This window comes from Acomys russatus, chromosome 24 (assembly GCF_903995435.1).
Source record: "Acomys russatus chromosome 24, mAcoRus1.1, whole genome shotgun sequence".
Taxonomy (NCBI): domain Eukaryota; kingdom Metazoa; phylum Chordata; class Mammalia; order Rodentia; family Muridae; genus Acomys; species Acomys russatus.
This window is the reverse complement of record NC_067160.1, coordinates 17,495,682-17,521,838: the sequence shown is the minus strand read 5'-3', so window position 1 is coordinate 17,521,838 and position 26,157 is coordinate 17,495,682. Positions and strand designations below refer to the sequence as shown.

Genomic DNA, 26,157 nt, shown 5'->3' with positions numbered 1-26,157 from the left:
TCTCTCTCTCTCTCTCTCTCTCTCTCTCTCTCTCTCTCTCTCTCTAACTTTGGGTGGCAACAAGACACAGCACACCTATGAGGGGTCAACAAAGCCCAGGAAATAAAAACTAGACCAAAGGCAAACTAATAGTGACAAGGCAAACGAGATATAATGTGATAGACACAGGCTGGGAAGCAGAAGAAAGGATCAAAAGTCCCCTGAGTTAACAAGGGGGTGCGGCATGAACTCTTGTTTAGACCCTCAGCAGATCTCAGGGCAGCAGATCTCAGGGCAGCACGAAGTTCCACCCAGAGCCCAGGACCTTCTGAGGCTGTGACTTCTCATCAGCCCCTGCCCACCACCAGTAGCTCTTAGTATGAGGTCAAATGCAACCCAGAGGCAGTTTCAGATCTGAGGAAAAGCAGTTAGGAAGCACAAGAAGGAGGTGGTGTGTGAAGTTCCGTGTCTCTTTTCCTGTATGGAAACTTCTTTTGCCAGAACTAGGTCCTTGTGGGAGGGGCATCCTGAGCAGCTTTCCTACCTAAGGGAACATTAATACCAATAAGCTAGTTTGAGTAGGAAGTAGAACCCGACATGTCCCATCAAAATGAAACTTCTGTTGGTATGGTATAGTGGTGTGTGTGTGTGTGTGTGTGTGTGTGTGTGTGTCATTATGTAGCCCTAGCTTATCTGAAACTTACTATGCAGACCAGTCTGGCCTTGAACTTGTAGAGATCTGTGTGCCTCTGATTCAACCTCCCAAGTTCTGGCATTAGAGGGCAAAATGGGACATTTAAGCAGCTTCCTCAAATGCCCTTTAATAAGAAAAACGTGAGAATGAACGCAAACTCCCCTAAAGGCGGCAGTGCACCATGGAGATGTTATGGCAGCAGTTTGCAGAAAATGCAGACCACACCCTCAAGTGAATGGAAGAGACGGTGCTGATGGCGATATTAAGACAACCTTGCTTCTCTGCCAAATAGCAAGGCCCTCAGAACCTCTGTATTTGCATTCATTAAAATCTTCTCATTAGGGGCTGGCGAGATGGCTCAGTGGTTAAGAGCACCAATTGCTCTTCCAGAGGTCCTGAGTTCAACTCCCAACAACCACATAGTTAGTGGCTCACAACCATCTATAATGTGATCTGATGCGCACTTTATACATAATAAATAAATCTTTTTTTTTTTAATCCTCTCATTATTTTCCTATGCTCTCCTTTTTTTCTTTGATTCACCATTTTTTTAAATGGAAAATTTCAAATCAGGGACCATTAGTTGTCAATGTTGTGTTATTACACTCCTACCTAGCACATAACTGACATAGTAATATTTGATACAGGAATTCAAATAAAACTTGTTATGTGAACTATAACTTAAAATCTAGAACAGCTCAAAGTTGTTCTTTGCTTTTGTTTTTAATAAACTTTATGTGGTGGTTTGAACAGGTATGGCCCCCACAGACTCATGTATTTGAATGCTTAGCCTATGGGAAGTGACACTATTAGGAGGAGTGGCCTTGATGGAGGAAGTGTGTCACTGTGGGGGTGAGCTTTGAGGTCTCCTATGCTCAAGCTACCTCCACACACGGTCCCTTTCTCCTGCCTTTGGATCCAGATGTGGAACTCTCAGCTCCTTCTCCAGCACCATGTCTGCCTGCGATCCGCCATGCTCCACCCCCCGCCCCCATGCTGATATGGACTAAACCCCTGAAACTGTAAGCCAGCCCCAATGAAATGATTGCTTTTAAAAGACTTGCTTTGGTTATAGTGTCTCTTCACAGCAATGGAACCCTAACTAAGACACTCTATTATTCAAAAAACTTGCAAGTAAATGAAAAATCACACGCAAAAAGTAACCAGACTCAAAGTCTGTACAACTCAGCAGTTAAATTTTACACTTTCATCATCAAATGTGTTCTATGTACTTATCCACCACCCAATGCAAAGGCCTCCGACAGAGTTAGAACTAGGAAACAATTCGCTTTACGTCCTATCTCATAGCACATGTTAATTCCCTGCATTCAGCCCTTCCCCATCCATCCCCTTGGTGTTTTGTGTTGTTTTTATTTGTTTGTTTGTTTATTTGTTTGTTTGTACAGGGTTTCTCAGTGTAGTTCTGGCTGTCCTGGAACTCTCTTTGTAGACCAGGCTGATCTCAAACTCAGAGATCTGCCCTGCCTGCCTGTGTCTCCTGAGCGGCTAGTTAGCACGTCTTCAGTAAGTATACCATGAAGAAAGGAGAAGAAACTGCGCAAAGTTCCCGTCGCTAATGGCACACTAGACAGCTGTCAGGGTGCAGGAAGTTGGCTGAATAGTAACAGGCCATTAGGCAATGAGCAGTTCGAATTCATATTCTTTTTTGCATCCCACTTCACTCTATTGAGCTTTGCTGCATTAAAAAAAAAAAAAGGTGTAGCAATTGACTGTGGACTAGATTGTTTTGTACATAGGAAGTGATGATAATGATCGTTTGGAGTGAAATTGTCAGAAAGGGACCTCTCTTTGTAAATCAGTAGTGCTTTCTGAGAAAGCTGATGGTTTTTTAAAATTTTATTTTGTTGATTTATTCACATTACATCTCAATGGTTATCCCATCCTTGGTATCCTCCCAATACTCCTTCCCTCCCATTTTCCCCCTTACTCCCCTCCCCTATGACTGTGACTGAGGGGGACCTCCTCCCTCTGTATATGCTCATAGGGTATCAAGTCTCTTCTTGGTAGCCTGCTATTCTTCCTCTGAGTGCCACCAGGTCTCCCCATCCAGGGGACGTGGTCAAATATGGGGCATCAGAGTTTATGTGAAAGTCAGTCCCCACTCTCCACTCAACTGTGGAGAATGTCCTGTCCATTGGCTAGATCTGGGTAGGGGTTCAAAGTTTACTGCATGTATTGTCCTTGGCTGGTGCCATAGTTTGAGCAGGACTCCTGGGCCCAGATCCTCCTGTCATAATGTTCTTCTTGTAGGTTTCTAGGACCCTCTGGATCCTTCTATTTCCCCATTCTCCCATGCTTCTCTCACCTAAAGTCCCAATAGGATGTCCTCCCCTCTGTCCCGCTTTCCTGGTAAGTGAAGGCTTTCATGGGACATGCCCCTTGGGCTAGTGTCCAGATATAAGTGAGTATATACCATTTGAGTCTTTCTGCTTCTGGGTTAACTCACTCATTATGATCATTTCTAGTTCAATCCCTTTGTCCACAAATTTCAGGAATTCCTTGTTGTTAATAGCTGAGTAGTATTCCATCATGTAAATGTACCACAGTTTCTTTATGCATTCTTCTACTGAGGGACATTTAGGCTGTTTCCAGGTTCTGGCTATTATGAATAAGGCTGCTATGAACATGGTTGAGCAAATTTTCTTGTTGTGTGCTGGAGCATCTTCTCGGTATATTCCAAGGAGTGGAATAGCTGGGTCTTGAGGAAGCCCTATTCCCAGTTTTCTGAGATAGCGTCAGATAGATTTCCAAAGTGGCTGTACTAGTTTGCATTCCCACCAGCAATGAAGGAGTGTTCCTCTCTCCCCACATCCTCGCCAGCATGTGGTGTCATTTGAGTTGTTTTGATTTGCATTTCCCTGATGACTAAGGAGGTTGAACATTTCTTTAAGTGTTTCTCAGCCATTTGATATTCCTCTGTTGAGAATTCTCTGTTTAGTTCTGAGGCCCATTTCTCAATTGGGTTATTTGGTTTGGTGGTGTTTAATTTCTTGAGTTCTTTATATATTTTGGATATTAGACCTTTGTCAGATTTAGGGTTGGTGAAGATCTTTTCCCAGTCTGTAGGCTGTTGCTTTGTTCTCCTGACAGTGTATCGTGCCTTACAGAAGCTTCTCAGCCTCATGAGGTCCCATTTATTAATTGTTGACCTTAAGGCCTGAGCTGTTGGTGTTCTGTCCAGGAAGTTGTCTCCTGTGCCAATGTGTTCCAGGTTCTTCCCCACTTTTTCTTCTAACTGACTTAGTGTTTCTGTTTTTATGTTGAGGTCTTTGATCCACTTGAATTTGAGTTTTGTGCATGGTGACAAATATGGGTCCAATTGCATTTTTTTACACATAGACATCCAGTTAGACCAGCACCATTTGTTGACGATGCTATCCTTTTTCCATTGAATAGAGTTGGCTTCTTTGTCAAAAATCAAGTGACCATATGTGTGTGGATTCATATCTGGGTCGTCTATTCAATTCCACTGATCAACCAGCCTGTTGCCGTGCCAGTACCATGCTGTTTTAATTACTGTTGTTTTATAGTATAGCTTTGTGACTCGCGTTACCGTCTCGCCAGCAAGAACGACGCTGCACACACAGGATCCTTCTGCAGTAAAGCTTTAATGCGTCTTAAGAGGGAGAGCATAAGCTTACGACAAGTAAAATGGAGACCCCAAACAGCAGAAACCCATCCCTTATATAGGAAACTGTTCTCCGCTTAGGATGTGTCAGTTCCTGATTGGCTGTTACTCATCAGGCGATATGACGCCACGGGAGAGGCAGAGCACAACAAGTGGAAAGTTCCTTCGCACATGCGCAGATTACTTGTTTACCAGTTTGGGACACAGGATGTCAGCGCCATCTTGTAATGGCGAATGTGAGTGCGGCCTCTCACATAGCTTGAGATCAGGTATGGAGATTCCTCCAGAGGATTTTTTATTATACAAGATTGTTTTAGCTATTCTGGGTTTTTTGTTTTTCCATATGAAGTTGAGAATTGAACTTTCAATGCCTTTAAAAAATTGTGTAGGTATTTTAATAGGGATTGCATTGAATCTGTAGATTGCTTTTGGTAGGATGGCCATTTTTACTATGTTAATTCTCCCAATCCATGAGCAAGGAAGATCATTCCATCTTCTCATGTCATCTTCAATCTCTTTCTTCAGAGTTTTCAATTTTTTTCAAACAAGTCCTTTACTTGCTTGGTTAGAGTAACTCCTAAATATTTTATATTGCTTGTGGCTAATGTGAAGGGTGTGGTTTTTCTAATTTCTTCCTCTGCAAGCTTGTCATTTGTGTATAGGAAGGCTACAGACTTTTTTGAGTTAATTTTGTATTCAGCCAATTTGCTGAAGGTGTTTATCAGCTGTAGTAGTTCTCTGGTGGAATTTTGGGGGTCACTTATGTACACTATCATATCATCTGCAAATAGGGATAATTTGACTTCCTCCTTTCCCATTTGGATCCCCTTGATCTCCTTTTGTTGTCTTATTGCTCTGGCTAGAACTTCCAGTACTATATTGAAGAGATATGGAGAGAGTGGCAGCCTTGCCTTGTTCCCGATTTTAGAGGAATTTCCTTGAGTATCTCACCATTTAATTTGATTTTGGCTATTGGCTTGCTGTATATAGCCTTTATTATGTTGAGGAAAGTGCCTTGTATCCCCGATCTCTCTAAAACTTTAAACATGAATGGGTGTTGGATTTTATCAAATGCTTTCTCTGCATCTAAGGATGCAGAGATGTGGTTTTTTATTTTCAGTTTGTTTATATGGTGGATTACATTGATGGATTTCTGTATATTAAACCATCCCTGCATGCCTGGAATGAAGCCTACCTGATCATGATGAATGATATCTTTGATGTGTTCTTGTATTTGTTTTGCAAGTATTTTATTATTTTCACATCAATGTTCATCAGAGAAATTGGTCTGAAATTCTCTTTCTTTGTTGGGTCTTTGTGAGGTTTAGGTATCAATGTGACTATGGCCTCATAGAATGAACTTGGTAATGTTCTATTTCTATCTTTTGGAGTAGCTTGAAGAGTATCGGTATTAGCACATCCTTGAAGGTCTGGCAGAATTCTGCACTGAAACCAGCTGATGGTTTTCTTGTTGGGGAATGCTGCTGAAAAATAATATTGAGCCTGGGATATGTAATTTTTTAAACTCCCTGCCCCCCCCCCACTTTAGTATACTCCCTTTCCTCTGACTTTTTAAAAAGTATCGTGCAGACACCCTGAGGAAGGGTAGTGTCCTGGGACCCTGAGCTCCAGGCTCAGTTCCTGCTTCCAAGGCTCCTCACTGGTCAGGTCCCATACCTGTCTGGGCTCAGGCTCCTCATCAATGCTGAATGAGAAAGAGTGGGTGCTCGGCTGTTCAGACTCTCCTTTTAAATCTGTATCTAAGATTCATGTCATGGTTCACGGAATATGGACTCTGGAATCTGTGTAACTTTGTAACGTGTGTAACTTTCAAAGAAATGCTGTATGAGGCATGTGCACGAGTCTGGGTTCAGCCCACTCCTTTGAAATACTATGTCTGTAAACTAAAAAATACAAATGTAGTTTGCTATGGTAGACTTGTTTCAATATATTTTTAGCAGGGCAAGAATTTCCAGTCAGATATAGATTGGGTGGACCTCTTAGATTCAGGATGAAATTAAGAGAACATTAGGGAGAAATTAACAATACATGTAAATCTTTTGTATAAAATACAAAGTTTTAATACTAATGCTCTTAAACTGTACTAGACTTTTAATAATTATATTCCACTAAGCAGTGGAATATATGTACATACTTGATATATCAGAAGCTTTTAGTACCACTAATACCCTGAAATATGAAGCACAAAGATCAGAGCCAGCTCTTCACTGACCACATAGATTTTTATGTAATCTATTAATAGACCAGAAGCTGATGTGTCTGTCATGTCATCAAACACAAAGATATATAATTTCTTTCTTTCATTTTCCATAACACATAATTAATATTCATAGTGACAAGAATTTTAATCACTTAAAGTGCTTTATGATGATCCATCAAAGTCGGTCTCATACTCAGTTGGGAGTACATTTTATTGTACAAAAGTAGAAGCCTTTAACTGATAGCTTAAGGACAACTGAGTTATTTTTTTCAGCAATATGAAATCACTCCTTCTCAGCACCTTGATGGTCTGCAGGGGCAACAAGCTCGATGGAAGTAATAAAAGCCCCCTGGAATCAACACAGCACAGTCTATTGTCCATGTGGAAGGGACGTGCAAGTCAGAGGAGGAGAAGAGAGGAACAGGAAGCAGGAACTCAGACTTGGACCAGAGTGTGGGAACAGAGCAGAGGGCAGGGGCCCTTTGCATGTCACCTGAGTGCATGGCTCCATTTGACAGCCTGGTGAGGTTCTCAGTCTCCCAGGTTCTAAAACCAGCTGCTTTATCATTTTAATTCTATTTCTGAAGAACCTAGACATAGTGCCCTGTGTTCACAGCTTACTCCTTGGTTTTGTTTGCTTTTCTAGACAGGGTCTCTCTACATAGCTGTGGCTGTAGACCAGGATGGCCACAAACTAAGCAATCTGCCAGTCTCTGCCTCCCAAGCGCTGGGATAAAAGGCGTACGCCACCACTGCCCAGCACTCATTTTCTTAATTCTTACGTAGCTACAGAAGCACAGAAGCTGAATTGTAAGTCTAAATTTGTTTGAATCTGTTGACAACTTTGTGGTCACATAAAGCCATGTGGTATAGTCAAGGTAGAGCTGATGGATTTGGTTGTCATCTGAGTTTCAATCCCCATTCTTATACTTAAGAGCTTTGTGACTTGGAGTTACATAAACTTAAACTTCCATTTGATTTCTTATCTCAGAATAAGGTTAATGGCATCTATCTCACAAGTTGAGAGAATACTGGTGAGCAGATTACAGAAAGGGCTTAGAAATACTGGGCCCATAGAAATTGGTACAGAAAGAGTCCTATTTTGTTATGCCAATTACCTAAGCTCATTTTCTGTTCAGAGAACTATAATTTTCCCACATGTGGTTTGATAGAGAAGGGCGCCCCCTAGGTTCATATATTTGAATGTTTGGTTCACAATTTAGGAAGGATTAGGTGGCATGGCCTTGTTGGTGATGTATCACTCGGGATGGGCTTTGATGTTTGAGAAGCCTAATCTCATTCATATTCTCTCTCTCTCACATACACACCCATTCCTCCTTCCTGCCGCCTGGGGATCAGGACATAAGCTTCCAGAGTTCATGTCAGAGTCAGTCCCCATTCTCCACTGTGTGGAGAATGTCCTGTCCATTAGGCTGTTTCCAGGTTCTTCTGGCTAGTATGAATAAGGCTGCTATGAATATGGTTGAGCATATGTCCTTGTTGTGTGCTGGAGCATCTTCTGGGTATATTCCACGGAGTGGAATAGCTGGGTCTTGAGGAAGCCCTATTCCCAGTTTTCTGAGAAAGTGCCAGAGATTTCCAAAGTGGTTATACTAGTTTGCATTCCCACCAGCAATGCAGGAGTGTTCTCTCTCTCTCCACATCCTCGCCAGCATGTGGTGTCACTTGAACTTTTGATCTTATCCTGCTTTGCTTTTTAAAGGGCATGTTTTACTATATCAATTTCCCCCTAAGATTTTAATAAAAATAATTACAGAAATATACCTGTGAGGGAGAAACCATTTCACTTCAATCCTCATACTGAAGAGACAGTCACAAAGACTGGTTCACAAGAGAAAACCAAGAGTTTATTAACATATGCAGTGTACACTGCACAGGAGGTACCCAACAGAAGAGAACTCAGGTTTACACAGCATCTTCAACAGAACAGTAGGATTTTACAGACACAAGACAGAGAGCAGGTTTGGCTTTTGGCTTCCACAGATGGTGAATTATGGAGAATGAATTTACAGGAATAAACTAATGATCAAGGCTTGTCAATTTCTCTGGTGCCATGTCTCAAGTGGGAAGAAGTGATGAACTTCTGTATTTCTTTGTGGCTATGAGGCTAAGACACCGTTATAATTTCAGGTCCTGTGTTTAGGCAAATTGGAGTTTTTCTAACTCTACCTCTGTTTAACTGTTTTCAGCTCAAAAATATTATGTCAAAGGGGCAGGTTTTGGGATGATATATTCTAGTTTCTGTGATGCAACACAAAAACACTGAAGAAAGAAAGACAGAGGGGCAAGAGATGAGAATTCCTACAACTTCTACCTCAATTATGAACTGTAGCTATAAAAGCTTTCCGAACATTGGCAAGAAATGCAGAAAAGTTGTTGGTCTTCCTGACTTTCTCCTGAAATTCTGCTAGGCATCCAAGATGAGGCGAACAGTCAGACACTAAGAGAAAAACAAAGAAGATAATTTAAGTGAGAGGTTTTGTGTGTGTGTGTATAGAAGTGTTTCCACTTAAGCTCTCATGACAATTATACTTTACTGAAATGCTCTGGGCATAAACTAATGTACTTGAATTCACATTTATCTTTTGGCCTTTTCCTTTGTTTAATCCCTAAATATTCAAACTGTAAGTACTACAGTCCCACTTTAAACAGATTATCCGAAGGACTGGAAGATGAGTGACAGAGTGCTATTTCCATCATCGTTCATATGTACATTTTAACTATTAAAAGTCATTTTCTATGCAAAACTTTGGTATGATATCTAGTTTCTTGCCACAATACGAAAAAAGGCGTAACTGTCAGTGCCAGTTCTTTTTGAGACAGGGTCTCACTATGTAGGTCTGGCTGGCTTGGAACTCTTTATGTAGATCAAACTAGCTTTGAACTCACAGAGATCCATCTGCTTCTGCCTGTGCAGTGCTGGGATCAAAGGCAAGAACCACCACACCTGGCCTCAATGCCAACTCTTGATAATTAAAGATTTTGGAACAAAATATCCAAGATTTCATAAGTGCAATGGAAGTTGGTGGAAAATATGGTTACTGTTCAAGAGTGGTACTTACAATGGCCACTAGGTAAACAAGACAAAAGCCACAAGTTACAGTGGTCTCCATGTCAGCTGCACATGCTGGTACAACTGAACAAATCTCCAGTGAGAGTTGCCAAAAGAAAATAAGCTCTTTCTACCAACAATCACTTACTTTGTTTAAGAAAAAGAGCTTGACTATATCAGCTTTCTGGCTTTGGTAGAGATTGATTGGACAGGACCACAAGAGAGAAATAGTGGAGTACTTGGTTCAAAATTTATTCAGTGAGTATTATTTTAATATACAACACTGTGAGTGTCTTGGGGAAGCCAAGGCAGTAGGAGCTTGAAGCAGTTAGTCACCTTGTACCCATGATCAGGAAATGAAATCAATGCATGCATACTCCTGCTCAGCATCCCCTCTCTATTTATACTGTCCAGGGTCCCCACGAGGAAACAGCATCACTCACTGTAAGGTGTTCCTGCCTCAATCAACACAGTCAACATAATAACTCACAGCATGCAGGTGTCAAGGTGACAGTTAACACTAACCATCACAAACAGAGGTGGACCAATAATATACAATTTAGAGAAAACTGGAACAACTAGGTAAGAGGTTTTAGAAGTTTGTTTTTTAATATAGTATTCAGTTGATTGAAACACAATTACTAAAGAGAAGATCCTCAAATTTTGTAGATGGAGCTTCTCAAAATCTGAACAGGAAGACAGTAAATCACCAGGGCCTTAGAGAACCAACCAGCATCCTGAGCCTTTATTTGCCAGCTATAAATGCTTTAAAATGGTATCACAGGTGTAATGACTCAAGAATCATTTTTATGAATTCCAACAAAACAAAGTTTACCTATATAAGGGATTAAAAGAATTAAAAAGGCACAAACATACTTCTACTTGCCTCACGTTCCCATTGCTAGCACTCACATACATTCCCTATAAGTTAAAGGCTCTCTGACCAGCTGCAGAACCAGCAACTAACTTGCATTGTGAATGTATGGGGATTTTCAAGATGAAAAGCTTTAAAAAAATATTTGGGGGAAAGTCACATTTTGAGTATTTTATACAAAGTGACAATGAATAAACTATTCACATTTAGCTTTAAGTTCTCCCAAGGGTAATCAAAGCTGCACATGAAATACAATGAACTTTGGTCTCAGAGTTTCCACCCCCATGATGCTGTGTCATCCTAGAGATATGTTACTTATTAGAGCCCCTAAAGACATCTACATAGCAAAACTGCACTCACATCCCTTAGAGGTGGTACCTCAAGAAGCAACACTGAAAGGAAACAGTTTGTGCAAACACTTCTTTCCTTATCTTATGAGTCAAATGACAGTTGAGAGCACTGACCTTAAACCCAGAGAGAGGAATGCATACATACCTTCATATTCCCTAGCTTCATTGAGGCTCAGGGAAAACATATAGGGGCTCTCGGGATTCTTGGGGTCAATACTAGTGAATATAAACTGCAACTTATCACCTGAAACAAGAAATTACAAACCAATTAATATGAGAATACAGAGTCAAGGCCCTTAGTGAAGATAAACTTTCACACACACACACACACACACACACACACACACACACCCTGCCTTTGATAAGAATGTGCATGGCCGTGTATCCATTTAACCAGTATCCAAACACAGAACTTACAAGTTAGTGTAAATGATAGTAAAAGTAGATGACAAAGGAAGAACAGATGAACTGGACATCACCCACATTAAACTTTTTTCCCCTTCCAAACGATATTATCAAGAAAATGAAGACATCTCACAAAATGGGAAAAAATATTTATAAATCAAATACTCACTAAGGCTGGAAAGAGCAAAATAGCCGTTTAAAACTACAATTGGAGAACACAAAAGCTGAAATTTAAGCAGGTCATTGCATGTTGATGTTCAAAATAGTTACCTTCACAGTAACAAGAAGTGGAAACAATCTAGTGTATTCCCTGCCCCCCGCAATAGATGAACAGTTAAACACACCAGCATCACTATACACATATATGTACATATATACACAAATACAAACACTGCCCAGACATAAAAAGGAATGAAACTCTCATACACAACTACAGTATGGACAAACCTTAGAAATATGTGAAAATGCAAAAGAACAAATATTGCCTAATTCCACTATAAAATAGCAAGAACTGATAAAGATAAATTCATAGAAACAAAAATAAATAAAAAATAATTCAAGGCTATTAAGAACTTAAAGAAAAAAAAAGCATGAATGGCAAGTTGTTTGGGGTGATAATAAACTTTAGAAATCCACAGTGGATCATGATGGTCACACAACACTACAGATATAATTAATGTCATTTATTATATACTTTAAAATAGTTAAAACAGCTTTGTTTTACATTATATATATTTTATTACAATAAACCCATACTGTTAAATGATTTCATTTTTTATTTTTCTAGTTACTTTATTTTCCAAAAAACCTTGAAATGCTTCCAAAGAAACAAAAGTATAAAATTTTTTTTAAAAAAAGAAAGGGGGGGGGAGGGAGGAAGGGAGGAAGGAAGGAAGGAAGGAAAGAAGGAAGGAAGGAAGGAAGGCCAACTGGCCTGGTAGAAATTCAAGTTTGCTGCCACAAAGCATAAATTCTGACACGTTTAGTTTCTTCTATAGCATATAAAAATTAAGCAGCCATTATTTAAAATTCTTACAGCTGTAAAAGGGTGCCCAAGTACAAAGTGAAGTAAGTATCAGTACAGCAGATTTCAGACTGTTAATAGTTCTGGGAAGAATGCGCACAGCCAGGAATGATTTGGGAATACACTCAATAAAGAAAATCAAAGGTTTGCTTTGGGGTTTTCTCTTCCACTGAGTACACAAAAGAGCAGAGAGCTGTCCTCTTACTCACACTTGGCAAAGGGTACCATTGAGGGCTATGGCTCCACTCCCTGGCACCAAGCCACCTACCAGTTCTGCAACAAACATCAGCCTGTCACCCTTCTATCTAGTTCAGTTGTGACACTCTATACTTAGAGACAGCAGGTTACCAACTACTCCTCTGGGTCGGATGATCTGCTTAAGCAGCTCTCACAAGTCAGGGAAACACTTTATGTTTGGCGGTTTATGATATAGGATGCTACTTGGTTCCACACACATTGTGCCCTTCCCACCATCATAACCACACACTAACAATAACAGAACACAGCTAACGGGGGAGGGGTGATGGGAGATGACTAGCTGGTAAGCGAGCTTGCCACTAAGCCTGATGACCTCCCTAGAACCCACTTGATGGAAGAACCAATTCTGCCAAGCTGTTCTCTGAGCTCCGTAAGAGTGCAAGGCACACATGCACTCACACAAACACACACGAAATAACTGAGTTTGTAATTGCAATAAATAAATAATCTATGGTAAGTATGCACATGCAGGGAAATATACATAGGGTTCATTACTAACTGCTTCAGGCATCCACTGAATGTCTTAAAATATATTCCCCATGAATTGAGGAAGACAGTACATCCACCAAGTCTTCCCAGTGGCTCACCAAGCATAAGACTGACCTTGGGAAGTCCCAAAACATTATCCCTTATAACCAACTAACATATATGTATATAATAACTGTAAAATATTCATGTGCTTTTTAACCTAGTAACCCCTCCCCGAGAAAGGATCCTCCCAAGTGTATGCAGTATTTCTAAAGCTCGAGAGCAGATACAATGCAATTGCTCTTAGCAACCCAACTGATAAAAGATGGAGTAAATCACAGTACATTAACAGAAAGAGAAATTATACCAGCAGTCATAAATCACCAATCTTAAGGCAACTGGAGATGATACAAATGCCAGTGAAAACCAAGAACTGTGTTTGCTTTTTTTATTGACAACCATGTCAAACTATTTTCATTAGAATACTGGATTAAAAAAAAGCAACAACACTTATATTTACATGATTAAAAAGATAGGACACTGGCCTAGTTTCTAAAACCCCAGTGTTGAATACCCAGTTGAAAACACCTTAGTTCTTCTTTTCTCTGGATACGCCCTTTCTAATCTCCTACATAGCAGTTAGAGTAATAAACTTACCATGAATCTTCCTAATTTCTAGTCCCAGGCGATCTCTATACAGGTCCGCTGATTTCTGCAGCCGTTTCAGTCTCTCTTCATTTGCTTTGTTAGCAGTGGAAATGGCTACAATTTTAAAGCAGTGTTGAATATTTCGGGTAATTCTCACTTTAAGGCTTATTCAATTAATTTTAGGAAACTTGAAAAGTACTAAAAAATTGTGCCAGGCATATCAATCTGTTTATATTTATTCAGTCCTAACTCTAACAAATAACAAGAGGGGATTCTGTTCAAGATGAAAGAAGAAAAATGCTTGAGATACAGATAATTAGGAATGGGATTTGCATAACTAGCCTAGAAATAGGTGTCATTATAATCATCGTCATCATCATCATCATCTTGCTGGCTAGACAAATATATACTAATTACTTCATGGGAAAAATACTGTACTCCTCTCAGCATACCTGCTTCCCAGCCTTATTTCATGCTGGTTTACAATTATTCTAAAGTTAATAACTAATCCTAACTCATGGCAGATGAGAAGCATAAATTCACAATTTCGTCTTGGATACGAACTCTGTAAGAGAAGCATCAACCAAAGAACTGCTACTTCAAGAGATGTGAAGAGGCAATTAATCTGTGGGCACTGAGTCTCCTCTGTAAATAAAGCATTCATCTCAGTAGGAAAGTCTGTACAGGTAGGGCCTTTGTAGCATGAGCATGTTTCTAAACCAGGCAAAGATTATGACTCTTTTCTCGTTCTCTTTCCCTATTACCCCATCTCATGCCACCTTTCTCCTCCTGAAGCCCTGCTCCTCCCCAGCAGGGGCTCTTCCCTCTCCTACGTTCATGTCCTCTTTGTGATTCACTCCCTGAGGTTTAGCCCATTGAATTTCCTGCAGGAGCAAGAAAGGGAATTTATGTCCTGAGGGATGACAACTTATTATCAGCAGCTATACCCCTGAAGACAGCAACACTGTCAACAGTGTTAGAGGGGCTCTCATGGGCCCTTCTTCCTGTCATATACTAACTGGCTCAGATGTATGCAGGCAACCCCAGCTGCTGAGAGTCCATGAACACACTGGCCATGTCACACCCAAAAGACACAGTTTCACAACACTTCCCCCGAAGCTCTGGCTCTTAGTCTTCCCACGGCTCTTCTGTGATGCTCCCTGAGCCTTGGCAGGAGGGAGGTAGGTGATATAGATGCCCCCTTTAGAGGTGAGCACTGCAGCCATGTATCCTCTGTACTTTCACCAGTTGTGAGTCTGTGCATTGACTGCCTGGCAGAGATTTTATGGTCAATAAATGTAAGGCCTTAAAAGGATTCTTTAACACAATTATGGCATGGTGATGCACACCTATAATCCCAGCACTCCGGAGGTAGAAGCAGGAAGACCAGAAGCTCAAAGGCATCCTTAGTTACAAGCTGGAGACAAGCCCAGCCTACCTCAGACTACTAAACACTGTCCAGTTCCAGTTCCAACCAGAGTAATAATGACACAAGGGTCTGATTGTAACTGAAATTAGATAAAGTCTTTTCAGCAAAACAATAACCACAAAAAGAAAAGCAAGTCCACTTGGTTGACTTATGTGACACCTAGCAAAGATGCCAGTCTGCCTATGCCCTGAAGTGTTATCTACTTTAGCCATAAAATAGAACCAGCAAAATGCACACAACTATGAACCATTATGCCTTTGAAATTTAGTCAATTATTTTATTTATTTATTTTTTAAAAGATTTATTTATTTATTTATTTATTATGTATAAAGTACTCTGTGTGTACTCCTATAGGCCAGAAGAGGGCATTACATCACATTATAGATGGTTGTGAGCCACCATGTGGTTGCTGGGAATAGAACTCAGGACCCCAGGAAGAGTAAGCAGTGCTCTTAACCGCTGAGCCATCTCTCCAGCCCAAGTCAATTATTTTAAACAAAACCAGAAACTTACTTTCTTTTTTCCTAGAATATTCTTCCTTGAGATCCTGTATATTTGCAGTAAGCACTTCCAATTCTTGCTTTTTGCCTTTTACTTCAGCAATCATCTTTAATAAATTATCTTTCTTTTCTTGAATGACTTTATTCTGCTTACAGAGCTCTGTAAAAAACACACAGCATTAAATACATATGCCCCACTCTCTGATATGTGATTAAGAAAAACACAAAAATCCCCAATTTCCTAAGACTAATAAAATTATTTTTGTGTTTTGTTTTGAAGACAGAGCCTATGTAAACCCAGGCTGGCCTCAAACTCACAATTCTTTGGCCCCTATGATTGATAAACGTTTTGAGGTTTGGGTTTTTTTCCCCCCTTTTTTGAGACAGGGTTTCCTCTGTGTAGCCTTGGCTGTCCTAGACTTGCTTTGTAGAAGAGGTTGACTTCGAACTCACAGCCATCCACCTGCCTCTGCTTCCCTAGTGCTGGGATTAAAGGCATGCACCACCACACATTCTAATGACTCACAAATCATAAATATTAAAAGAGATTTTGCTTCGTTATTCATCTTTAAAATAAAAAATGATTCTAAAATTGAAAAAAAAAAAAGCCAAATTAGTACATGAAATAGAAACTAAGGGGATTATGATCCCCGTAGCTCTAAATAAGTACATTAGTAAGGCACATGACAGGACAGTCCAACTCTACAAGACAGTTTTTCACAGCACTTTGAAGAAAGCTAATGCTTTGTAAGCTTTTCTGGGACGTATTAAAGACAGAAAAAAAAAATGGTGATAAGACTGACAAATCTTACAAAATTAGTATAATTCTGAAACTAAAACACAGCAGACATTACCATGTCTCTACTCACTGACAGCCATATATGCTAATTTTATTTAAAAATATGGTGACAGGATCAATAAGATGACTCAGTAGGTAAAGGAGCTTGCTGCCAAGCCTGATGACTTGAGTTCAATTTCACATGGTAGAAAAGGAACCAATTCCTGTAAATTGTCCTTTGACCTCTGACATGTACCACAGTATGTATACATGTGTAGGTGGGGAGAGAAGGAAGTATGGATGTGAGAAAAGTTGGGTTAGGGGATGAATATGACCAAAACACACATACAAAACTCTTCAAAGAAATTTTAAAAAGAACAAATCTAGGGGCCTAGAAAGATGGTTTAGGGGCTGAGAGCATCTGATGATCTTGCAGAGGACCCAGGTTCAGTTCTTAGCACCTACACGGAGGCTAAGAACTTTTTATAACTCTATTTCCAGGGAATCCAATGCCCTCTTCTGATCTACAAGGATTGTATGCATGACACAGATACATGCAGTAAATAAACTCATACACATTTAAAAAAATCCTTAAAAAATCCGCAAAACACAAATATGGTTAGATACAATGTAGATAAAAATATTAGGAAATTTTATTCTGAGCGGACACTAGGAAAGCATTACATTTAGTACTTACTCTTCATACTGAGATTATGTATGGTAGCAGGGATTAAACCCAGGCCCTCACGTATGCTAACCGAACACTACCATACCATCAAACTACACCTCCTAGCACTTTAAAAATTTTTATCCGGTGACAAGAATATAACTGAGCTGCTCAAATTGGCCTTGCACTTTTGATGCTCCTGTCACAGCCTTCAAGTAGTGTAAGTATGTGCCTCTGTGGGCTCTGTTACTATTTCTTAAACTAGATGTATACAGTGGCCTGTCTTTTTACAATGACAGTTACAACGCATCGTTTTAAGGAGGCATCAAGAAGGCAGGCTCTGTAGGGAAAACACACTACTTGCCTGAAACACACAGCTGAGTTGGATTCTGGGGACACTGTGTTCTTCTAAACACTACTAAGGCGTCAGTACTTCTCAGAGTCTAGACACTACTGCAGGCGCACAGGCAGCAGGGAGTGAGTCTAAGGAGAATAAACAGTAAAGCCTCCTGACAATACGCAGGTGACACTAACAAGGACTGTCCTGTAAGAAACACACTCCCAGTGGACACACTTGATCCTAGTAAAGCACTAAGAACCAATCCATGCAGAAAGCTGAGGCTACAAGACTGAGCCAGCCTGGGCTATAAAGAAAGTGATGCCCTACCTCAGTCACCCAAACAACAAAGTAAGGCCACACACACACACACACACACACACACACCAAACAAACAAAACAAGAGAACCTATGCATCTTAAGAGTTATGAGGACTGGGTCAAAATGTGCGAGTAGCTTGGACTATGGAATTAAGGATTAGTTATTAAATATTCTACAACTCATTGGATCGAGCCCCCTGGAGTCTCCACCCACATGGCATGCATTCCATTATTACAACAAGTTGTACAGTATATTTTAGCTATGGTTTCCCTGTCTTTATCTCTACTGTACCTTATGTACTGTTTCCTTAATCTAGGGCAAGGGCAATCAAAGATTCATTGAACTTGAGTAAACTGCTATTTCTACTCAACCATTGTGTGTGTGTGTGTATGCGCGCACGCACGTGCTGCAAGGGTATTCCAGTGTAACAGTGTTTAAAACATGGTGCCTCTAAACAAAATGTCTCTATCTATAGTTGGCCCATGGCTCCAGGCTTATGGCTTATGTGTGAGAATTCAATAAAAGATGCAGACCCAGTATTGAAGTATCTGGAGAACTGTAGAAATGAGAGGGAAAGAATGGTGGCAAAAATAGAATTGTTAAACTATTAACAAGACCCCAAGGTCCTGAGAAACTCCAGGTTCCTTGGCTAGGATTTCCAATGTCAAAGCATACTTTTTTTTTTTTAAAGGCTGGCCTTTACACATAAGCATACACATATATTACTTAATTTAAAAGACATGATATGTTATAAAATGATGCCATTCAGGTAGCATTCAGAAATAATACTGAAACTATATTCCCAATTCTAGAAGGTGTAAGGACATATTCAGCTTGAAGCTGCGCGGTGACAGGAACAGCATGCCAATTCTGTATGCCTGTGTGCATTCTGCACGCCTGTGTGCATTCTGCACGCCTGTGTGCATTCTGTATGCATGTGTGCGAACGCATGAACCCTCATTCACTGGCTTACTTAACAGTCCATGATAAAGACATGCAACTTAAAAACGGATCCACAGTTTTTCACATACGATTTTGATATTCCAGAAACATCTCAACCATCCTCTCTTCTTCCTTTAATTTCAAAGACAGCTTTTCTGAAAGACAAATTTCAAGAGAAGTTTCAATCCCGTTAAGGTAACAGTAGAAAGTCAACAAGAACAGCGAAACCAGCAAGGTAGGAGTTGAGAGCAGTACCTGAGAGGGCTCTAAGGGAGTCCTTGAAGGCATCTCTGAGGCCCAGCACCTGACTCCGATTGTCGCTGAGGCTGTTTCTGAACTTATCTCCAAATTCATTTATGCTTTTATCCAAGAGTGCCAGTTCGTCTTCGACCATTGTGTCAGACGCTGCAGAACAGAACACACACACACTGTATTTTGTTATTGACATCAAATAAGCCACATATTCTAATCAAACTAATGTCCCAAGTTTGACTTTGCTACAGAATGGTTAATATGCCAGCAATTCAGCCAGCATAAAGGCAGACTTTAACTCCAGCATTTGGAAGCTGGGGGGCAGGAGAATCTGAGGTAAAGGTAATCCTCAGCCAGAAACACAGGTGACTATTTGTAAATAAATTAAAAACAACAGGGCAGGGTAGTGTACGCCTTTAGTCCCTGCAGGAGGATTTCTGTGAGTTCAAGGGATATTGCGGTAGTTGGCAAAATAATAATTCAAACCACTTGGACTTCACTGTGGCGAAAGGGCACCAATCTACACTGAGAGGAACGTTACGGAGGGAGGTGAGGGAGGGAAAAGCCTGTGATCAAAGTGCATCCTACGAAACTTCCAAACCATGCTTTAACAGGACCCAGGTGTCAGTCAGCTTGTCCTCCTAAGGACCTGCGCGAAGGCAAGGAGTCCGAGACCCTAAGAAGCTGGGGGGCCGATGGACTCGGTTTTCTGCACTAGACCCGGGCCGCTTCTCCCACTGCCGCCTAGGGACGGGGTGGGGGCTGGACCGGTGCGGGAACCCGAACCCCGCGGCTAACAGCGCAGGCCCGCGTTCTAGGCGCCGCGGTCACACGCCCGCAGGCCCACACCGGCTTCCCTCACCGAGCGCGCGAGCCCCACAGCCCTTCACAAGGCTCCCGGACCGTGGCAGCCAGAAACGTTGCCGTCTTCACCAAACCCGGATACTTCTAACAGAAACCTGCCCACTGCTCCTCAGTCCGCCTCGCCTCAGCCGCGCCGACTTTCGATTTCAAACTCGAGGCGGACGGCTACCCGCCAGTCAATTCGTCTTCTGATTGGCGGACAGCTCAGGCTCTCCGTGCAAGGATTGGTTGATATCGGCCTGCGGAATTCTCGCGGACAAGTTGAAGCAAGGCATTCTGGGATTCGTAGTTCTGAGACAGAGTCTGAAATTCTTAAACAAGATCAAGCTGACCATAAGACTGGATAAAAAAATGATGTTTATGTTTTGAGAAATAAATGTTTATAGCTTTAGTTCTCAGAAAAACTCCCTATAACGGATCAAGTTGACCACAGACTACTGTTTATGACCACCATACCCTATGGCCTTATTAATCAGCAAAATTTCCTCAACCACAAGCCCAGCTGCCCTCAACTGCCAGGCACACTTTCAAAGTTTGTTAGAACTGCTTGTTAGCAAAATAACTTGAGTCAGAGCTGACCACTCTGTTCCATCATCCACCCCTCCCCATGTGAGCTAATTGCAGTTTTCACTCTTAAATATGCAATACCATTTCCCTTAAAGGACATGATTCAGATTCCAAACTGGCCACCTGCCTGAGCTCAGAAAATAAAGCTTTCATTTTCAGCTTCTGCGTTTCTAGTGAGTTTTCTCAGCTTCTACCAAGAACCCAACAATAGATAGGTAGGAAGCACCAAGCTATTTTAAAATACATAATTTTAAAGTAACAATAAAGATTTTTAAACTAGAATTTGTTGTAAGCTAACAAGGAGTGTGGAAGCATACTTTACAGATGAAACAGACTTGCTATTTGCATCCCTCTCTGTAAAGTTTAGAAACAGAGAATTGAGAATATGCCCTCTAAAGAAAGGGACCTAGAGATGGTCAGTATTGAAAGATCAGTTTATTGTTATTTTCATCTTTGATTATAGTATGATATTGTTTCTGAAAATAACCATCTTCACCACGCTACCATTTCCTTTGATTGCCTATAAGTATCCAACCACCAACTATAAGATTAGGTTAACAGACTTTGGCCGTTTTATCCCCCAGAACTAAAGACCATGACTTAAGAAATTAGGATAAGTTATCACTGTAGTTGTCATTGTTGTCGTCATCGTCATCGTCATCGTCATCATCACTTAGCACATCACAGTGTATCTGATACTCAGTTTCTTCCTGGAGCCTAACACATTTGGTCATGTACAGGGCTGGAAAACACATATCACTTTTGCAGAGGACCTGGGTTGGATTTCTAGCACCCACATGTCTCCATGGGCACCTATGCTCACATGTACATGCTGCTCCCCCACAAACACAATTTTTACTTATGTACTTACTTAGTTATTTCATTTGTACAGATGTTTTATCTGGATATATGTCTATGTGCCAGGTGAATACCTAGTACCCTTGGCAGTCATCATGTGGGTGCTGGAAATTCAACTCAGTAGTCTGGAAGTGCAGTCAGTGGCCTTAACCACTGAACTATCTCTCCAGCCCACAAACACATTATGATAAATTCTTTTAAAGATTTTAAAAATTAGACCTATATTTTTCTGTGATGAGTCTTTAATTTTGAGTGTGTATGCAGTGACTGCTGGTCTTAGAAAACTGATAGCATTTACCTTATGTCTTTGTTAGGGCTTTATTGCTGTGAAGAGACACCATAACCATAACAACTCTTAGAATGGTGAATGGTTAATTGGGGCTGGCTTACAGTTTCAGAGGTTTAGTCCATTATCATCATTGTGGGAAGCATGGCGGCAGACATGATGCTGGAGGAGCCAAGGGTTCTACATCTTGATCCAAAGGCAGCCAAGAGGAGACTAAACTTCTACATCTGGGCAGACCTTAAGCCTAGAAGACCTCAAGGCCCACCCCATGTGACACACCTCATCCAACAAAGCCACACCCACTCCAACAAGACCACACCTCCTAATAGTGCCATTCTGTATGGGCTGAGTATTCAGTGAGTCTGTGGGGGCCATGCCTATTCAAACCACCACACCAAACATTTTATATTTTGGACGTCTTAGCTCTTCAGCTGAATGAGTGATGATGCTCATTCTAGGTTTTCCACACATAGTTAAGAGTTAAGGCAGGTTGCTAATTGAAGCCCTGTTTCTTCTTAGCTTTACGATGGTCTTAAATTTGGCCACTGAGTGATGATTCTAGATCTCTCTGGACTTTGGACTAAGAAAGATATTGCCTTTAGCAATATAAAGTTTCAAAGTGACCAACCCTAGGACGACCATTGCTTTCTTTGAAGGGATGGGAGTTAGGAAGACTGGGTCATTTCTTTATTTGCTTTTATTGTGTAGTCCTGGCTAGCTTTGATATCTCTCTCCCTCCCCACAACCCTCTCATGCCATCTCTTTATATTTTTGCTTAGTTTTGGACCTATAGCCTGGCACATTCCAGGCAAACAGTCTACCCCATATTCCCAGTCCCCCACCTCCTTTTAATTTTAAGACAGTCTTACTATGTTGCTCAGGCTCACCTCAAAACTTGTAATCCTCATGCCTCAGCCTCTTGAGTAGCCCAGGTTTCCGGTCTTGATCTCTAGCCTTCCTTTGCTTGAGATTTGTGTGTGACCATCATTACACCTAGGCACAACCACTATCTGTCCAGGCTCCTTTTCAACAGGGGAATGAGAAAGAAATTGCTATCATCTGTCAACTTTTTTATATCTGAAATACTGGGTAGAGAAAAACTGCCCCCCCCCCACATACCCTGCCATGTATCACAGAGACTAGTTTTCTGAGTCTTTGAAAGGAGAAAGTAGAGCTCTTCTGTCACCACTCACAAACACTGTCATCGTCTTTGTCACTGTATTTATATGTCATTCATTTCAACCCAAGTAGGATTTATTGTGACTGTTATGTTATGTGTTGGACTGAGCGCTGCTTTCTCTGGCATATATATGGTCTGTGACCCAGGTCGAGTTTTTGTCAGGGTAGTGAGAAGATAGATTTTTACATCTTCTAGTCTGAGGGTGTTTCATTGGAACAGTTTGAAGGAGCCTTGCTCCGTGGACTAGTCAGGGTTCTCCAGAGGAACAGAATCAACAGAATAGAATGTCAACCATGAAAGTGGACTTATTACCAGGCAGCATGCCACATGCCTAGCATTTAGGAAGCAAGGGGATCTTTATGAGTTCAAGTCCAGCCTGGTTTCCATAATGAGTTCCAGGTCAGCCAGTATTACATAGAGAGACCCTGTCTCAGCACACAAACACAGACACACACACACACACACACACACACACACACACACACACACACAATACACTTTCACTAGGCTCTTTCATATTCTGTGTTAAAAAGTAAATAAAACGAAGGATTTTCTGAGCCTTCCAGCTCAGATGTTAATTTGATGAAGTCATTAAGAATTCTCCCCTACCAAAGAAACATTGAAAGTTATAAAAAGAACAGTCATTTCAGGGCCCTAGAAATTGAATGAAAGGCTTACAGCAAACTTTATTTAGGGGAGGGTGCTTCCTAAAAAACATTATGCTTCATGAAATTAGGTAAATGCAAAGGAGTATATATCATGTTATCTTGTTTATGTGACATTATCAGAAAAGGAAGTTCACACAGAGGACAGTTGGGTGATTGTGGGGGGACCAACAGGGGCAGCTGTTGACTGTCAAAGGACACACAGTAGCCTTCCCGGTGACAGAAATGTTCTAAAACTAGAATATGGGTGCTTTCCTATACTTTTACTAAAAACCACTGAATTGTGTGCGTAAAACAACTACTCTCATAAGTTACTCAATAAAGTTGCAAAACTTAAAAATAAAATAAAATAAGGATGAACTCTATCGGAGGGTTGGGGATGGGGGGAGGGGACAGAGGATGGCACCTTTCTCAATACTCAGAAAGATGTTCAGTGCCAAAGGAAAAATACTCCATTTTTGGAAATTGTGGAAAAACACATATAACATATTATTTACAACCTTAACTCTTTTTAAGCATTAAGCTATTGTGCCACCGCTAATGTAACTCATACCTTACAACTGTTTTCACCTGCAAAACTCACACTCTGTGTCCACCGAACAGGACATCCCATTCCCCCTCCCCTGGGCAATGGCAGTCACTCTTCTACTTTCTCTCTCTAAATTGGCCGATAAAAATAAGTAAATAAATAAATAAATAAATTGGTCAATAGTCAGCCACGATGGTTTGTACCCATTCCCAGTACTAGGGAGACTGAGGCAGGAGGATTGCTGTGAGTTTGAGGCCAGAAAGCAATTCTGTGTTCTAGAAAAGGAGGATGAGAAGAATTGCCTTGACTAACAGTGTAACTCAGAGGTCGAGTGCCTGGCATGTGTGAGGTCATGGCTTCAGTCACCAGTACTACTACAACAACAACAACAAAACAACAACAACAACAACAACAACAACAACAACAAAGACCTGGTCATTCTGGGTTAAAGTTTTTAATTGTCTCATCAACGTGGAACATGGTGATTTGAAGCTAGGCATGGTGGTTCTTGTCTTTAGCCCCTCTATTTAGGTAGGGGAAAGATGGCAGTCCTGAGTTTCAGGCCCGCATGGGCTACATAGAGAGTTCCAAGCGAGTCTGAGTTATAATGTGAGACTGAGTCTTGAAATAAAGGAAAGGAGGGAAGGACGGAGGGGAAAGAAGGAGCCTGGTGTTTATTTCTACAGCTTTTAATTGCAATGTACTAATTAACTAATGCAAATATTTTACCTTGATAGTATCCTCTCTATTGCATGCTGAAATGACTTTTCCCTGTCCATTTGTATTTATGATTATTTTACATATGAAGGCCTAGTCACATGATGCCTCTTCCACAAAAGTTCCTAATCTTCATCTCACAGAGGGAAAGTTACGGCTGCCCTTGTCCAGTTCCATTTCCTCTCTCTGTTCAAGCTTGTTATTTATACAAGTATATCACATCCTCTACCAGCCTGAGATTCCTATCTACCTGTGTCCTAGCCAGCACAGGTCGAAATCAAAGCCGTCTATCAGTGCTTCCCAAAACTAAGGTTCATGACCCAATAATTACCACCATTGTCTGGGAGTCCATGTAAGCTCGCAGGCCCTGCTGGATTCCTACTGTATCTAAGACTCTGGAAACAAGTACCTGAGAACTTCATTTTAACATGCCCTCCCGGTGAGCAGGATGCAAACTAAGCACAGAGGAAGCGCTCCCTTTGTCATCTGTGACATGGATTCAGCTGTGTAACACCTTAACTCCACCGAGAAGAAAATGAGTAACACTATTCCATGAGCAACTTTGTTGGTGACGGTGATGTAAGCATCAGCTTATGGATATATAATCATGACCATTTATTGAGAAGAGCTCTTAATGTGACTAATGGAAGAGGTATCTGAAGGCTGTGGCAAGATAATTTGTTATAGTGTCACGGTGGAATGTCAGTATTCCTGGGATGCTAGCCAGAATGGAGGTAATTATTTTCTAAAAGGCATTAGAGCCTTAACTCTAGAGTCTGAAGTAAATTCAAGTGACACTGGAGAGTTCTCAAACATGATTTATTTGAGAAAAGGCAGATAAGTTTGCTAGAAAGGATAATGGCCACGAAGACATTAAAGGTCAACTTTTGAAATTTGTATTTATTCACTTTACATCCTGATCATATCCACCTCCCTCCTCTCCTGCTAGTCTCAACATCCCTTCCTCTTCCCTCATCCCCCCTTCCCTACTCCTCAAAACGGGGGAGCCCTCCCCTGCAACTCACCCCAGCATATCAAGCAAGTGTCATCAGAACTGAGCACACCCTCTTCCGCTGAGCCCAGGCAAGGCAGCCCTACCAGGGGGTCAAGATCAAAAAGCAGACAACAGAGTCCTCATCAGAGACAGCCCCTGCTCCCCTTAACTAGGGGACCTACATGAAAACCAAGGGGCCCATCAGCTACTATGTATGTGTAGGGTGCCATGCATGGTTCTTGGTTGACACTTCAGTCTCTGTAAGCCTCCCTGGGCCAGGTTATTTGAATCTGTTGGACTTCTTGTGGAATTCTTGTCCCCTCTGGGTCCTTTTATCCTCCTCCCATTCCCCTTCCAGAAGGCTCCTTGAACTCTGCTTAAAGTTTGGCTTTGAGTCTCAGCATCTGTTTCAGTCAGTTGCTGGGTGGAGCCTCTCAGAGGACAGCTATGTTAGGCTCCCATTCTGCAAGCATAGCAGGGTAAAATCAATCTGGTGTTTTCTCGTAAAATTGGGAATAGCTCTACTTCAAGACCCAGCAATATCACTCCTGAGCATAAACCCAAAAGATGCTCCACTACACAACAAGGACATTTGCTCAACTATGTTCATAGCAGCTTTATTCATAAA

At 41.1% G+C, this 26,157-nt stretch overlaps 1 protein-coding gene across 1 annotated transcript; it reads right to left on the bottom strand.

Annotated features, from left to right (window-relative positions):
- Positions 1 to 8,851: 8,851 nt before the first annotated feature.
- On the bottom strand, positions 8,852 to 19,857 carry Spc25 (SPC25 component of NDC80 kinetochore complex). Its single transcript, XM_051166764.1, has 7 exons — positions 19,732 to 19,857; positions 18,873 to 19,022; positions 18,707 to 18,772; positions 15,586 to 15,732; positions 13,653 to 13,757; positions 10,986 to 11,084; positions 8,852 to 9,004 (listed from the first exon to the last, which is right to left on the bottom strand). Exons 2-7 carry the CDS (start codon positions 19,009 to 19,011, stop codon positions 8,880 to 8,882), a joined length of 681 nt encoding a protein of 226 aa, XP_051022721.1. The 5' UTR covers positions 19,012 to 19,022; positions 19,732 to 19,857; the 3' UTR covers positions 8,852 to 8,879.
- Between the last annotated feature and the right edge of the window lie 6,300 nt (positions 19,858 to 26,157).

What these genes read in the sequence shown, in the direction of transcription:
- Spc25 (XM_051166764.1), bottom strand. Translation starts at nt 19,011, where the DNA reads ATGGTCGAAGACGAACTGGCACTCTTGGATAAAAGCATAAATGAATTT. An exon ending in AGAAATTAGGAAGATTCATG is followed by an intron (nt 11,085 to 13,652) that starts GTAAGTTTATTA and finishes TTCTTGTTTCAG; the next exon opens with GTGATAAGTTGCAGTTTATA. An exon ending in TGAAGCTAGGGAATATGAAG is followed by an intron (nt 9,005 to 10,985) that starts GTATGTATGCAT and finishes TTTTTCTCTTAG; the next exon opens with TGTCTGACTGTTCGCCTCAT.